Genomic DNA, 16,432 nt, shown 5'->3' with positions numbered 1-16,432 from the left:
GGTGGAGTGAACCCGGGAGGGAGAGCCCAAGGGGACTTTTGGCCACTGAACTGGGCTCTGCTAGAGCCGTGAATGGCTGAGTGCTGGGACCGCACAGGGGACTTACAAAAGCAGGGAGCATGTCATGGTACGTGGGAGGGTGGTACACGTTTCCCAGGAACTGCGATGTCCCTTTGCGGACAGGAGGAGCCGGGCGGAGAGAGGGGTCTTTAGAATCGCTGGTACATGCCGAGGAGGGGGCTCCGTCCCCAGCACTGGCGTTCCTGCTGCCCGGCTCAGCTGGGGAGGTGCTCAGAGACGCCGCAGAAGCTGTGCTTCGCCCACCGCCCTCCCTCCAGCTTGTCACATCTGCAAGTTGATGGGTACAGAAGAGGGAGGAAAGAGGAGGGGAGGGAGGGATCTGTGAGGTCCCAGAGATCAGGGGACCCCTTTATTCACCAAAAAATGAAGGAGAAAAAAAAAAAAAGAAGAAAAGAACCATCCATCTGGTCTTCCAAGAGAGGCTGGGGCAGACACCTGGCCAGCAAGTTAAACTTCGAGGGAAGTCAGATTGTCAGAGATTTAAAATAAGACCTGCCCAGAGAGGACAGGTGCAGACACAGATTTCTCCCAAATAAAGGTCACACATCCCACAGAGCACAGAACCCAGGGAAATAAAGCCCTGAGAACAGCCATAGACCTACTCAACACACACCAGGCCTGCCTGTGTGGACTGCACGACACTGGACTCCACTACAGCCAGAGTGGGTCCTGCCCCATGCTGCCCGTTGACTAGCATCTAACAGTCCCTGTGGCACATAGAGCCCAGATAGACCTCAAAGACCATCTCTCTGTAAGGTGGTGCCTCCAGCACCCAACGAGTCTGTCTGGTAGAAGGTGTGACAATAGCCTCGCATCCAAGGGGAACATTCCAAGACCCCAAAGGAACACCTGGAACCATGGACATACCAAACCTGGACACACACACTTGCCCTTGACAAAGATCAACTTGCCAGTGGGCACAGGGAGAGAGAGCAACTAAAACAGCACACTATAATAGGCATGCGCACGCAAACCCTCTCCCTCAGAACCTGCAGTCTAGGGCTGCGGTGTGGCTCCCTGGTACAGTGCTTGCCTTAGCACACATGAGGCCCTGGATTTTGAACCCAGCAAAACAACAAAAACAAAACAAACCTCCAGTAGTAGTTTCAGAGGTGGCTGCCCACAGACAACAAATTGTGGAGAGAAACTGCAGTCTCGGGGACTGCTGTATGGGCCAGGGAGGCACTGGAGGGGTGGAAGGACTCTGGTCAGTCAGCTTCTGGTTAGGAGTTGAAACCAGGTGAGCCAGGCAGCCTGGCTGCTCCCACTTTGCCAGATGATTCCAGGCAAGTGAGGTCACCCTTTGGGCCACCCACATCCTTATCTTTTCAAATGAAAAGGAACTAATTCCAGAAGCTGCTTCTAGTCCCACACTTTCATAGTCCTACACAGCAACTCATCTGAATTCATCCCAGAAAGACACAATTCTGTTCTACACAACTTGATTATATATTTGCAGCAAACAAAATAAACCCCTGCAGGCCACTGAAAAGTCCTTGTCCTAAGCAGAGAAGCACAGTGGTCATGGAGTTCACAGGACAACTGTGCCCTGGCATCAGAGTCAGCAACAGGAAAGGCCTTGGGGATTACTCAAGACAAGCAAACAACAGCCCATTCCGCTGCAAGAACCTAGGAGGTACTTGAGCATCCCTGGCCTAAACACCCAGGCCTCCAGGAAGCACCAACTGCAGCAAGCATTGCACAGACACCAGCCGAGGGCAGTAGTGTGGGCTGGCTGCACAGCAGCCCCAGAATGTGGAGAGTGTGGTCTGACTGGAGAGGGCTGGAAGCTAACTTCCCAAGTGACTCCAACAGGCTCCACTAGGTCTAGAAAGAACTGGCTTAGAAAGAAGCTCTGGAACCAGGGACTCTAGTGGTCTTGATGCAAATACCCAGCACAGCAGACAGACAGGAGGGGACACGCCTGGCCTAACCCAAAGGCAAGACAGGCGGAGGCAGGGAGGGCCTAGAGAAGAAGTCCAGCAGAACATGGGTCTGGTGGAGGCAGCCTGGGGCCCAGAAGCTCCAAAACCCTCTAAGAGGGCAGAAAGGAAGGGGGAGCAGGATGACATGGCCATTTACTTACTCTGAGGGCGGAGGCTTGGTCCTGGCCCATACGACAGATCTAAGACGCCCTTTTCTTTGCCAGCCTTGTCCTGCCCTCCAGCTGCTTTCAGCGTCGGAAATTCCTCGGGAGAGAAGGATAACAGTCGGCTTGAGCCCCTTAAACCTGTGGAGAGAGCCAGAAAGACACAGAGAGCCAGTTGAGACCAGCATCACCCCACGTCTGCTCTCCTGCTCCACACGCTGAAGGCCCCCTGCCCTGAAGTGGTTCCAAGCAAGCCATGCTGTGGGGCATCTGTGCTGGCAGGTGGCACTAGGAGGCCACCAGGGAAGACACGAGGCCCCACCCAACTGACCCCTGGGGCGGGGCATGAGGCAGGATGTGCCACCTCCACTGGGCACACTATGGCTGCAGGCAGGAAGCCTTCCACCAGCAGCTCCCACCCAGAAGGTGCATCCATGTGACTCCAGCAGGCTTCAGCTAGGTCTGGGACATTCAAGAGGAACGTCTCCAGCGATGACAGTCACTGGAGTCAGAGGCAACATTTTTGCAGAAGTAGCAACTCCACCACTGGCAAAGGCCAGGACACCATGAACATGAAGACTTGGAGAAGAGATTCCACAGAGCAGGTGGGTGCCTCGCCCCAACCAGAACAGTCAGGAAAGAAGTCAGCCCCTGGGCTCCCCATAGACCAGGGCCACACGCACACCTGCACACACTTACCACCTTCGTGTCCTGCTGGCTTTCCATTCAGCTGTGCCCATGACTTTGGTCCACCTGGCACTGAATTTGTATTCTGAAAAGGAAGGAAGGAAATAAGGAAAGCTAGCTCAGTGAGCCCCGTGACTAAGTGTGCAGGCCAGAGTGCTGAGAAGGCAGGGTGGGGCTCAGGCAGAGCAAGTGCTAGTACACACAAGGCCCTGGGTTCCATCCCCAGATCCACAACAACAATGAAAAAAAGCATTGCACTGAGATGCCGGCACCTTAGATCCAAGCCCTCTGCAGATAGAACAGGGATCATGTTCTGGGCAGGATCTAACAACCTGAGCTCTCTGCACGGCACTTCTCTCAGTGCAGGATCTGCAGGGACTCAACCTGCCTTGTCCCTTTAAAGGGAAGGAGCAGGACAGGGCAGTGACCGGCTCACAGTCACATGGCTGGTTATCCCACCGAGCCAGATGCAGACCCACGGGGCCTTCTTCCCCTGCTCTACAATGTTCCATCAGGCCATCCCTGGTGCCCACACAGAGCGACTCTGCCTTGCTACAGAGGCATGGACCAAACCCCAATTCTTTACATTTCTCAAATGCTGTGCCACTGTTAACCAAGGGGCGCCCAGGAAACCCAGCGCACCTGTCATTCCACACAGCAGGGCCCCCACCTGACAGCCCCCCTCCCCTATTAACTTGAACTTGCCTACCAGCCTCAGCCCTATGGGGCAGCCTTTGCTGATGGGTCAGGAGGGTCAGGCATGCTGCTAGGCACACTCAGCATGGGTGACCCTCACATAACAGCCCAGCCAGGGTTCATGTCCAGAATATGGCTGAGAGAGAATCCCAGTTAGGGTGAGGACCAGGGTCTGTGCCCAGCCCACCTGAGTGCAAAGGCTTTCAAGTTCCAACTGCTGAGCCCATTTGCCCTTCCCACCAACGCTGGACTCCACAGTCTGCCCCTTTCCCAAGGTCAAGGGCCCCTAAATGTAGCATGTCAATCCCACCACACACTGGATGAGATACATTAAATAACCACCTTTCCATCCACCTCCTTCCCAGCCCATCCTCCTCCAAGCAGAAAAACCATCCTCCTGGCTTTGACAGAGGTGGTCAGGTCTTTATCTGAGTTGCCCTGCATGCTTTGCCTGGGTGTCTGCCTGAGGCACATCCACATAAAGGATGCGCCTCAGCCTTATGGGGACAGTGCCATTGGGGCTGGACAATCCTGGGGGCTGGGGAGCCTTCAGATCCAGCAGTCAGCAGGGTCAGGGTCAGGTCTCACTCTCCTCCCCCACACTGAATCCCACACCTCCACTGGTGTCTGCATCCACAGGGTGACTCCCCACTGGCACCCAGAGGCCCCAACTAGAGGGAAGCCTATAGGACCAAGATGGGGTGCTGATATTGCCAGTGAATTCTATTCACAAACAAAATAACTAGAATTACTCTGAGATGTTCTCAAAGTTACAAATCAATAGGTTCTTCCTCTACTTCTCCTCTGCATGAGACAGAAGACTCAGTAGCTACTAACAAGAGGGGAAGACAGGATGTGGTGGGTTGTGTACAGTGCTGGGACAGGGCTCCTCCACCTGGCCACAGCTCAGGCCCTGTAGGAATTCTCTTCTACACATGCCCAGGACCTTACCCATGTCCAGGGGTGGGGTCTCTGAGCTGGCCTCAAACTCATGGGCTCAAGTAATCCCCCATCCTCAGCCTCCTGAGAAGCTGGGCCCACAAGTACACCACTGCACCCAGGAGCAAGCACATGTATGTTTACCAAGCTCAATACAACCAGGTTGAAACATCGTGGCACCACAATCTCAGTTTCAAATTCTGAGAAAAAGAAAGGATGTTGAACATCTCCATGTCAACAGGCCCCAGTGAATTGAGGCCAAGGAATATGGAGTCTCACAGGAACAGGGTTTTTTTTCCTCTGTGTTTTTCATTTCAAAGAGCACAGGTCAGAGTTGAGTGGAGGAGGATACCCAGCAAAGCAAGAGGCCCCCCCAACCAGCAGGTATGGCAGTCAGGGGATGGCACTGCAGACCCAGGTCACCCAGAGAGCAGAACAATCAAGCCGTCAGCAGGGCTGGTGAGTGCCAGGTATCTGTAACATTTCTTCTTCTTCTAAAAAATTCAGACTCCCCCTCCCTCTCTGTTGCCACTAGGAATAGTGTACCTTGCGGATCTCTGCAAGCCCATGGCCAGGCCCCATGCGCCAAGAGCCCTGTGACCTCTTGCTTGGTTATGACATGTTAGAAAAACATCTGAAAGGACCATGGCTGGTTGTCTCCTAAAGCATGTTCCCAGAGACACCAGTGCTCAGAGGCATTCAGCTGAGAGAGGCTTCCAGGACCCTCAACCTGGGAATGCCACCCCCAACATCCCTCCCCTAGAGGCACCGTACACACCTCAGTGCCGAGAAGGGCTTCCACAAAGGAGCTCACCTGACAGCCGAGCCCTTCTGTGGCCTGGTGCTTTTTGAATTCTTACTACACTCATGTCAGAGCAGCAGTCTGGGGAAACGGAACTACCCTGTGTAGGAACCCAGGAACAACTGCACCGGCTGCCTCTGGGGACCCTCCACACTGCAGGCCGGCTTCCTTTGCCACCACCAGTTTCTCAGCCACTCCTCAGTCTGCCCAAGGGCAGGGACATGGAGGGCCACAGTGCAGGGTGAATCAGGATGGGGTCCTCAGCACTCACCTCCTGACTGCTCGGCTGTGTCGGCTTCTGCAAATTGGAGACAGACTTCTGCAAACCCGGCTGCGGCAGCGACTCCGGCGGCTGAGAGGCCGTCGCACTGGAACTAGAGAAAGGCAAGACCCGTGCTGGGGGTTAGGTACAGCAGGCCACCTGACCAGGCCCTGTGCTTCCCAGAGCCACAGGGGGCAGCTCCACACCAGCCACCAGGCCTCTGCCAGCCAGCGAAGATCCACTTTCCCAGTAGACGCCCATGCAGGCAGACGGAAGGGGAACCCAGCTGTGGCAGGGGCACAGGCATGACGCTGTGCAGGACAGGGCGGCATGCTGCCTTCCTGCAGAGGCTGCAGTCTGCAAGCTGACCACACGCTGCAGATAAGCTCTAGGAAGGCAACGGGAGCCGTGCCCATAAGGAAACCAAGTCACTGGTGGGAGGGGCTGAGCCCGGACCACACCTCCTTGGGGGCAGCTGCTTCAAGACACCAGCAGAGTGCCTGCCTTCTCTAGGCGTATGAGAAAGATAAGTGCTCGTAGTAAAAATAAATTTATACATATATCTGAAACAGAATTTGTCACGATCTCATCCTCCAGACAGAACCTCCAGGCAGATTTTCCTATACATATGTTAACACTGTATTTTTCTAACACAAGTAGGATGGCCCTATACCTACACTCCCATAACCTCTTCTTCACTTTATGAACCTGAACATTTTTTCATAAGAATACATATTGATCTACCTTCTTCAAAATATATATATATATATATATATGTATTTCTTTATATTTTTACTACTAGAGACTAAATTGAGGGGTGTTCAACCACTAAGCCACTTCCCAAGCCCTTTTATATATATTTTAGAGAAAGGGTCTTGCTAAGTTGCTTAGGGCCTAAGTAGTTGAAGCTGGCTTTGAACTTTCAATCATCCTGCCTCAGCCTCCTGAGTGGCTGGTATTATAGGCATATGCCACTATGCCCAGTTCTATCGTCTTTTTAATGAGGACACAATATACTTGGGCCATAATTTAACCAATCTCTAATTTGGTTAAATTATGGCCCACACACAGGTAACTGCAGTTGAGTGTTTTGTACACATACTAATCTTTGTACGCTGTAAGCAGTTTAGTAGCATGTGACCCTAGAAACAATTATTGGATCAAAAGATGTTTTAAAGTTTAAAAGACCCTCTAAGTGCCCTCTGTGGCCGATGTGCCCTCCTGAGGGCAGCGAGGCGCTGGAGCAGCGGCTTCTGCCCCAGCAGAGCCCTCAGTCAGTTCTCCTCAATGTGCTGCTCGGCAGACGGGCAGCAACCCACTTGGCGAGGAGCCACCATGACCATGCCTTATCTGTCAGCTGAAGCCAAGCTCCGTGCAGATGCACGCCTCCACGTTCACCTCGCCAAGTGGCCAGCCATTCTCAGCCGAGGCAAAGCGAGGGCCACTGGTCCTCATCTCACGCCTACTTAAAAGACAGTGTTCCAGACCCAAGCACTACGTCTCGGGGCAGAAGGCCGAGGCCCAGGTGGCCTGCAGGGTGGCTGCCTGCTCTACCCTCCCTCTCCTCGCCCCTGGCACAGGGTGAAGAAGTGAGTAACACCTGGCCCTCCAGACTTCTGCAGCAGAGGCAGTGCAGGCTCTCACCAAAAGGTCTCGTTGCAGGGCTGCAGGGCACACACGGAGTAGGCCAATGGCAACAGGCTGCCTCCACCACACCCCTGCTCTGTGCCAAGCCCTGTGCTAATGACCCACGTTACCCAGGGATTCCTCACTGCTCTCTGGTCACCACCCCTACAGCCCAGTCCTACTCCTACGGGAAGCAGAGGGAGGACACTCTTCCAGGTGTGGTCAGGCTGCCAGACGGTCCTGCTGGAAAGGACAGGTGGGGCTGACTGCTGAGGCCCCACCTGTTCTGCCAACCGACAGCCCTAAGCAACCCCGGGAGGCGGCTGTCCCAGCTTCCCCAGGCACTTCCAGCAACGGCCCGGACAATTGGCTAGCAGGCTGTGTCTGGTCACGTTCACCATCTGGCTCCCCACAGCGGCACGACAAGGCCCCGGAGACAGACAGGGCAGAAGAACCAGGCTGCTTTCCTCATTCCCCAAAGGCAAGACCCAGAGGAGGGTTCCCTCCTAGCACGAGTCCTCTCCTCTGGACGCCCTCCTCAGTAGCCAGAGCGCCAGGGAACCCACAGTAAAAGGGCTAGCCTGGGTCCTGTGCCCAGGCCCCAGAGCCACATGGAGGCCGTTTCAGACCTTCATCACCATGTTCGTGGCCCCTGAGGCACCATGCTGGCAGCAGTGAGCCTCCAGGGCGCTGCCATGCCCACCCTGGGCAGGGAGGAGTCCATCTCGCTCCGGACAGCCCGGGCCGCGTGGAGCACCAGCAGCTGTTGCCTTCCCCACCTGGAGCTCAACACACTGGCTTCTCCAGGAGCTGGCTCTGAGTCACTGCAGACGCTGCTCTGGGGTGAAGAGTCCTCACCAAATAATGCACCGGGGCACACTGGTCACTGGGAACAAGCCGGCCACAGAAACTCTCCTGTGCCGGCTCCAGAAGTCAGAGAAATGCAGGGGAGCCAGAGCGCACTTGGCAACAGTAGGGGAGGGGCCGCCCCACCCGCCTGCTCACAGCCCTGTGCTCACCTCTTTGGGTCGGGCTGCTCCTGCTTGTTTGCCCATCCCGTGCCGTCCTTGGGCACTATCACAATGCTGGGGTCGTTTCCTTTGTTTTCAGACTTCAGGCTTGGCAGGTTTGCAGGCGGCGGCATGCGCCGGGCTGTGGCCACTTTCCCGAGACTCTGTAAGCCATGTCTAGGAATAACTGCAGGGGGAGATGAAGGAGCAGACAGGGGTCACGGAGGAAAGGGGCCAGCTCACTCACCACTCTAAGGGACAAGGACAGGCACCCGGAGGCCACTGCAGCCACTCACAAGCTCTGTGCCAGGACTTAAGGGACAAAGGCTGCTAAAGTCTGCACAGAGGTCTCCCTTCTACTAGGAGCTCAGAACACCGGTGAGGAGCACCCCCCCCCCCCCACCGCCGCCAGAAGCCTTGCCCCACACGGCAGCCACCCCCTGCAAAGGGGATGGCTCTGACCTCATTTTGACAAGACCCACATGATGCCTGGGCTGGAGCCATGCGACACTCATGGAGGCCGTGTGAGTGTGGATGGGATCACTTTCCTACCTACTCCAGGAAATCAAAGCCATGAAACCCAGAAAGGTAAACTGAGTCCCATTCTAAAACACTCATGGCTTCCCCAGACAACAGTCCCACCACAGGAGAGTCAGGGTCTCCAAGGCTCTGGAGTCAGACCTCAAGCAGGAGGTGAAGGAGGGCTGTGCCCCAGTGCCCAGACACCTCATCCGGCCAGGTCTCAGATACACCGGGAGGGATGCAGAACTGGCCTCCAGGCCGGGCCTCACCTGAGGACCTGGTGGCGTCTACTGGTCTTCCTTTATACTTGTCAAACAGGCTGAGAGTCGAGTACTTGCTTTTCCCATCCTTGCCCTTGGTTATTTGCCCCAGACGATCGGACATTGCGATGAAATGTCATCTAGTAAGGATATTTTTCTCGGCGCCGCTCCCGATCTGCCTTTAGAAGGAGGTGAGAGTGAGTCGCCAGGACTTGACCCAAAGGTCTGATTTATCTGGAAATCACTGACCTTCTGAAGATCTGAGGACAGCTTTGGGCTCTGTCCCTAGGAAAAACGCCTTTACCTCTTACAGACACTTGCCCCAGGTGGCCCATGGGCCCCCACCCTGCCCAGTCAGCTGCTCTGTGTGCACTTGCTGGAGCCTACTTCCATGACAGTGTGGAAATGCACACTTGAACACACTCGGTCCTCTGAGCAAGTACAGCTCTCCCAGATGGGAAAGTACACGCTCCGGCCTGGTAGTATGTCCACCTAACATCACAAGCAAGACAGGCAGATCAAACCAGGGAGGCGCACAGCCCAGCTATGCCACGGCAGTGCGTCCCAAGGATGAGGAAACTGAAGGAAGGCCACCAAAGTCGGTCAGTTGTCAGGACCATTTGGGAACCTGCTCTTTTCAAACAAAGAACCGGCACTCAGGCAGAAGGCACCTGCCCAGGCCACAGAGGCAAGTTCACAGGGCGATGTGTGGAAAACAGGGTGAGCACCACCCAGTACTGACGAGGGAGACCCCCGTCCCCCAACCTCTCCACCAGCACCTCCAGGTCTGTTGGCCCTTCCCCCCCTGCACTCACCTACACACTCTATCCTTCCAAATGCTAAGGCCAGCTACTGCAGCGGGCAGACCGGCCCCAGGCCAAGACTGAGGACGCAGCTACCTTTTCCTCTACACCCACCCTTGACTGGAGGTGCCAAAATTGATCAGAGGGGGAAAATCCCCGTGTAAAGAATGTGACCTTCTACCCTATCATTAAGATATGGAGAAGAAATCGACAGTGTTCACGGAGGCACCTGACCATGTGTCCTTAACAACAGGGGCATGTGCAGAACACCCACTGACAGCGCAGGCACCAGGTGGCCACCTCTTAGAATGCACCCCTCAATATTCTGTCTTGAAGCCATGTGGGCTAGGAGAGGTGCATCGTGTTTGGGCAGTGCTTTGCACCCCAACGTATGATGCTTGAGAGAAAAGTCCACACACAACTGCAGACACAGCACCAGGAGCAAAGATCAGTCACAAGCTGGGCCCAGAGAAGGTGAGACAGAGAGGCCAGCACCTCCCACCTCTGCAGAATCTGCCCTGCACACACCGGGTTTGCACATCCTTTTTCACTCAGCCAGTACTGACGATGCCGAGGCCCTGCCAGGCACCAAGGGACAGATAACAAGCAGTTCATCCCAGGATGCTCAGGGACAGGCAGTGGCCTCTAGTCACAGCGCGCATCAATGCTGCACCCCTCCTTCAGGGACAGCAGGCCCTCCTCCCCTCATGGTTTTGGTCAGCCTTCCCATACTCAAATCCAGGCCACTCAGGGTGACCGAGGGGAGAGGCCGAGGGTCAGGGAATGACAGGTGTTTCCAAGTGTGTGGGAGCGCAGTGGAGGGGATTCTGCTCGCACTTGTGTCCAAACCTAGAGGTGCCAAAGATGCTACGGCATGGTCAGGGGACAAGCACTCCCCATACCAAAGCTGCAGGCATTGGGTAGGGACCAGCCAGCTGCAGAAGGGGAATGGCCAGAAGCAGGGGTAGGGTGGAGGTGCACGCACCCCTACCTTTAACTCTCCTTTCCCACTGCCGGCTAATCCATCCTGCAGAAGTCCTAACCACCAGCTAAGCATGCGGCCACACCTGCGACCCCAGCCACTTGGGAGACTGAGGCAAGTGCAAGGCCAGCCTGGGCAACATAATCGGACCTTGTCCCCAAATAGAAATAAAAAGAGTACCATGAGCGAGGCCCTGGGCTCATTCCCCAGCACTGCAATCAGTCAATCAATGAAAACCCTAACCTCCCCCAGGATGGACCACAGCCCTGGAGGAGAGGCTGGGTCTGCACTGGTGAGAGAGCCCAGCGCTCTACAGGCTCTTGGTGCAGATCACCTTGCATTTCTCCACTAAGAGGGATGAGGTCCACAGGGAAATGCAAATCAAAACCCAGAGACCACCTCACCCTTGAAATAAGGGCTATCATCAAAAAGACAGAAAATAAGCAGGGTGCAGGTGCAGGCTCAATCCAGTCCCCATGACCACCACCACCACCAAAGGAAAACAACTTCACGTAACCAATGCCAGCGAGGGTAGAACAGGGGCGGCTCAGCAGGACGCTGGCCAGGCCCTACTCCATGGATGGGACAGGGACACACCAGGACTAACACTGACTCGCTCCAAAACTCGCAAGAGGCCAAAGAGATCTGTAAGGAGTGTTACAGTTCCCCCATGCAGATGCTGATGTCCTCGCTCCCACAAGCTGGGATTGTCACTTTCATATGGCAAAAGGCTTGGTGTGGCTCGGGTCTTGGGTGGGAGATCACCCTGGATTAGTGGAGGGAGCCCAGTGGAGTCACAGGGGTCCCTGTGAGCAGAAGTAGGTCAGGGTAGCACACTGGGAACAGAGGCTGGAGCAATGCTCTCTGAAGTCACAGGAGGGACCTCAAGGCAAAGAGCGCAGGCCTCTGGAGGCTGTGAAGAGCAGGAAGGGACTCTGCAAGCCTCTGGGACCAGCAGCCTCCGGCACCTTGATTTCAGTCCCATAAGACTCATTTCAGATTTCTAAGCTTCGTGTTGTTCCAAGCCACCAAATTGTGGCAGTTTGTTGTAGCAATAGGAATGATACACTCCCTCACTAACACTACTGTGTGCCCTACAGGAAGCTGGGCCTGGGACACAACCCAGACCTGCATCCAGCCCAGAGACGCTGGGACCCTCCACAGGCTGGTCACAGCCAAGAGGCATGTTCCAGAGTCTCACACTTCAGCACCAGGACCAGGGCTGATCCCCGCCCTGGCTGTCACCTGGGCACAGATCACAAATGCTCTGAAAAACAGCCAGCCAAGTCCCTGCCCTGACCCCACGCCCCCTCCCTGCCAAACAGGGGGCAGGACTAGATCTGTCACTGTGAACACAAATTCAGATGCTTCAAATGCTCTTCCAACCAGCCGCACCCCAGCCCTCCAGTCGCATCAACCTGCCTGACTTCTTTAACAGAATGTCACACAATTCTCAAACTAGAGCAGAAAACACTTTTGTTTCTGTAAATATTTCTAAAAAGTCTTCTTAACGCTTGTTAATCCTGGTTTCTGTCAATCCACTGATGCCAACAGATCTTTCTTTGACTCTGCACTAACCAGGCCTGTAAACAGACAACGAACACAGAGCTCTCTCGAGGCATCCACTCTGAGGACCACCCACTCCCGCCCCAGAGAACTCTCAGAGAACTGCAACCTGACCCTGCCCCACCCCAGCACCCCAGAAACATTAAAGCCCTGGGCAAAGATGAGCGCCCCCTAGGAATCTAGACTGTGTCTGAGAAAAGGAGGATCAGTTTGCAAGGCCATTTGAACTATGTCCCCAAGTAAGTTCAGCCACCAACACTAACCGGGCACCCATCTCCTTCCAGGTAAAGTGTTCTCCAGCCCACTGACCACAGAACTGCAGGACAACCGTGTGGAGAACTCATAGCCAACGCAGGCACCAAGCCCGCAGCACTGTTCTGAAGTGCCAACCCTTACCCAAGGCTTGTACCTGCTGGGCCCCCTGTCAGCCTCTCCAGACCTGTTTCCTCACCGATGAAGGACAGGCCTGGCCAGGAACTCTTTAAGCACCAGTCTGTCCTAGAACCAAGCACTGCATGTTAATGACCCACAGCCACAAGTGTAAAGGACTTGTTGTCACATTAGCCACCTCTTCTGGCTCATCTGATGCTGGACCCCATACTCCTATGTAGACTTGGGTGCTAACAAGCAGTCACCTGAGTCCCCATGCCCCAGAAGGCAGCCTCTGAGCCCAGCGCGGGTACACCTGCACCTAACAAAGCAGGTCACGGACACCTCCTGGTTCTCCCACTAACCAAAGTTTCAGTGGACACAGCTCTGAAACAAAAACACACTTGTTGGGAAAGATGGTGAATGAGATGGGCATCATTACCCTAGGTCCATGTGTGACAGCACGAGTGATGCGACACTACATCATGTACAACCATAGAAAAGCAAAGTTGTACTGCAGTTGTGTGCAATGAATCAAAATGCATTCTGCTGTCATATATACCTAATTAAAATAAATAAATAAAGTTTTTTTTTTAAGAGAGAGAAAGAGAATTTTTTAACATTTATTTTTCAGTTACGGGGGACACAACATCTTTATTGGTATGTGGTGCTGAGGATCGAACCCGGGCCGCACGCATGCCAGGCGAGCGCGCTACCGCTTGAGCCACATCCCCAGCCCCTAAATAAAGTTTTTAAAAAACAATTAAAAAAGCATACATGTTGGGATTTCTCAAGTGCATGTCTCTGCTGGTGTGCTGACCTGGGGCTGGCCCAGCCCACACCCACCAGCATCTCTGCTGGTCAGCTGGTTTTCTTTTCTTTTTTTTTTTTTTTAAAGAGAGAGTGAGAGACACACAGAGAGAGAGAGAATTTTAACATTTACTTATTTTTTCTTAGTTCTCGGCGGACACAACATCTTTGTTGGTATGTGGTGCTGAGGATCGAACCCGGGCTGCACGCATGCCAGGCGAGCGCGCTACTGCTTGAGCCACATCCCCAGCCCCTCAGCTGGTTTTCACAAGCACAGGCCAGGAACATTAGCTGTGAGCAGGCCTTCGACCAGCTTCCAGGGAGCTGCTGAGTCTATCTATGGTCAACAGGCACACCTCAAGCCAAAGGCAGGAAGAAAACACGACAAACGCTCACATGCAGGACCCACAGAGGCCTCTGGGCAGATCCCAGCCCCTTCAGCAGAGCCTGGCTCACTTCAGGGTCCATGGAACAAGAACAGGCCCAGGCCTGTTGAGCGTGTGGACCAAACCTGGCTCATAGCCATGGCTTTCCTGCCACCTCTGTCCCTCTGTAGGTGATGGAAGTCTTTTTATTACCAAACAAAATCTATTCTGGAACCTCAGTCTCACACAGAAAACGGGAAGAAAAGGCTGAGAATGTAGCTCAGTGGAGAGCGGTGGGCCTAGCAGGTGTGGGGCCCCGGGTTCCATTCCCAGTACCGTAAAAAAAAAGAAGCACCCTGCCTGGGAGGGCTCCTGCCAGTGCCTCCCCTTGCCCCTCTCCCCTACTGTAACCCCTACTGTAACCACAGGGTACAAGAGCATTTTGAAATACTGGTGAATGAAAACTGGGTCTATTGGGGCTGGGGCTGTGGCTCAAGCGGTAGCGCGCTCGCCTGGCATGCGTGCGGCCCGGGTTCGATCCTCCAGCACCACATACAAACAAAGATGTTGTGTCCGCCGAGAACTAATAAATAAATATTTAAAAAAAAAAAAAAACTGGGTCTACAAATCCCCATAAAGACAGCTTTAGGAGAAGAGTAAATGAAACCTGGGTCTGCATGCTTTGGCATGTCATCTAAATGGGCTGCGAGGCCCAGGCCCTGCTGGAAAAAAAATCACCAGAAAGATGGGCCCACAAAGACAAACGGACACCTGGCCCCACCTCTGCAGAGGGCAGGCCGGCAGGGCAGGTTTCCGAGGACCCAGTCTGCCTATCACAGGGAAAGGCTCCTCGCAAGCTATTTTATCAAAAACCATTTCCGGGTAACAGGATTAATTTCACTCTGCACTTGGGTACCAGCCAGCACCATGTGACCAACCAGGATGGGATGGCCTGCAACTCCCAGGAACATTCAGGGCCAACAACAGTGGCCAGAGCAGGCCTTCCTGGGCACTGGGCACCTTGCTAAGCACTCAGGTGCCCAGCCCCCAGCGCACTGCAACCACCTCTTCTGGAAGCTACTTACTATATCAGCCTGTTCAACAAGAGTAGGGCATGAGGTTCAGAAAGGACAGAGACGTTATCTTGCCCAAGGTCACAAGGCTGCTAAGTGCCAGAACCACCATGGAGCACAGCTGCAGGAGGCCAGGCTGCCCACAGGACAGGAGTCACCCCAGCTCATGATACACTGTCTGACTGTAGACGAGGACAGGGACAAGGACCCCAGACGAGTACATAATTTATGACCAGCCTTCAACAGCCAGATCCTCATCCAAGGCCAATCCGGCCCTTTCACAGGTTTCCGTGATCCTACTACCTTTGGGTCAAAACTATGTGGTCACCCATGGTTAAGACCCTACTGTGTGCTCCAGCCCCAGCTCCGCTGGCTCACAGCACAGTCCTTGAGAAGACACACAATGGCGAGAGTGTAAGTGCAGGGTGTGAGGTGTAAGCCCCAGCCCGGGGCTGGGGAGAAGGAAGAAAAGAAAGAGGACCCTGCAAGGCAAAACCCCCCATCAGCAGGAATGGGAAGGGACAGCAGGCAGGACAGACACTATAGGAAGCAAGGAGGCTGGCCAAGAAAGGGCACAGTCATCAGATGGGAAAGCAAAGAACCCTCATCATGAAATCCAGGTAAATGGTCCATCAGCCTGCCCTTCTCCAACATACCAACATCTAGCAAAAAGCACCGTCTGCCAGGCAGAGTGGTACATGCCTGAGATCCTAATGACTTGGGAGGCTGAGGTAGGAGGATCACAAGTTTGAATCCAGCCTCAGCAACTTACAAAGACTCTGTCCCAAAAAATAAGTGAATAAATAAAAAGGGGGGCTGAGGTTATGGCTCAGTGGAAGAGCACTTGCCTAGCACATGTGAGGCACTGGATTTGATCCTCAGCCCCACATAGAAATAAGTAAATAAAATAAAGGTATTTTGTCCATCTACAACTAAAAATATTTTTTAAAAATAAAAAGGACCACAGATGTGACTCAGTGGTAAAACACCCTGGGTTCACCAAAAATAAAAAGGAAAAGGCACTTTTGCCTGTGGAAGGCTACATCATCCATTCAGACACTCAAAGGCTCCTGTACCAGACAGAGGGACAGGGAGGGGATGAGCCCTCACCCTGGGTTCCAGCAGCAGGGGCACCTTGTCAATACAGGGCCAGCCAGCAGACCTGGCTCCACTGGCCACCGGGCCTCTGCTGCAACCCCAGGCCTGCCTGATGCTGTTGCTGTCACAAATGATACATAATCAAGGAGCACAACTGTGCTCCAAGAAAACCCCATCACCAGGGACAGGGCAAGCTGGAACCAGGCTGCTGACCCCTGATCTAGAGGGCGAAGTAGGTAAGAAAATGAAGACAAGCAATAAAGTGAACCCAACAAAAGGGGTGTCCCACACACCAGGATGTGGGGGAGGGCCCGGCTGCATTTCCCACAGAAGCTTCTAGAGCCCCCCTCAGCAACAGCAAGACCAGCACCACAGGGCAATCAAAAAGGTAG

At 54.1% G+C, this 16,432-nt stretch overlaps 1 protein-coding gene across 15 annotated transcripts in view; it reads right to left on the bottom strand.

Moving 5' to 3' along the window:
• Prrc2b (proline rich coiled-coil 2B) overlaps positions 1–16,432 on the bottom strand; it is a 78,956-nt gene that overhangs the window by 43,360 nt on the left and 19,164 nt on the right. For 14 of the 15 annotated variants that reach the window (XM_078048428.1, XM_078048442.1, XM_078048434.1 and 11 more), the window contains exons 2-7: positions 8,984–9,153; positions 8,202–8,379; positions 5,566–5,668; positions 2,870–2,942; positions 2,168–2,311; positions 107–348 (exon numbers count right to left, since the gene is read on the bottom strand). In XM_078048428.1, coding sequence (XP_077904554.1) covers positions 107–348; positions 2,168–2,311; positions 2,870–2,942; positions 5,566–5,668; positions 8,202–8,379; positions 8,984–9,098 — 855 coding nt within the window. In that variant the 5' untranslated portion in view covers positions 9,099–9,153. The remainder of the gene's footprint in view (positions 1–106; positions 349–2,167; positions 2,312–2,869; positions 2,943–5,565; positions 5,669–8,201; positions 8,380–8,983; positions 9,154–16,432) is intronic. The other variant, XM_078048429.1, reaches the window with a different exon arrangement.

Source organism: Ictidomys tridecemlineatus, chromosome 4, assembly GCF_052094955.1.
Source record: "Ictidomys tridecemlineatus isolate mIctTri1 chromosome 4, mIctTri1.hap1, whole genome shotgun sequence".
Taxonomy (NCBI): Eukaryota; Metazoa; Chordata; class Mammalia; order Rodentia; family Sciuridae; genus Ictidomys; species Ictidomys tridecemlineatus.
This window is presented reverse-complemented; position numbering and strand designations above follow the sequence as displayed.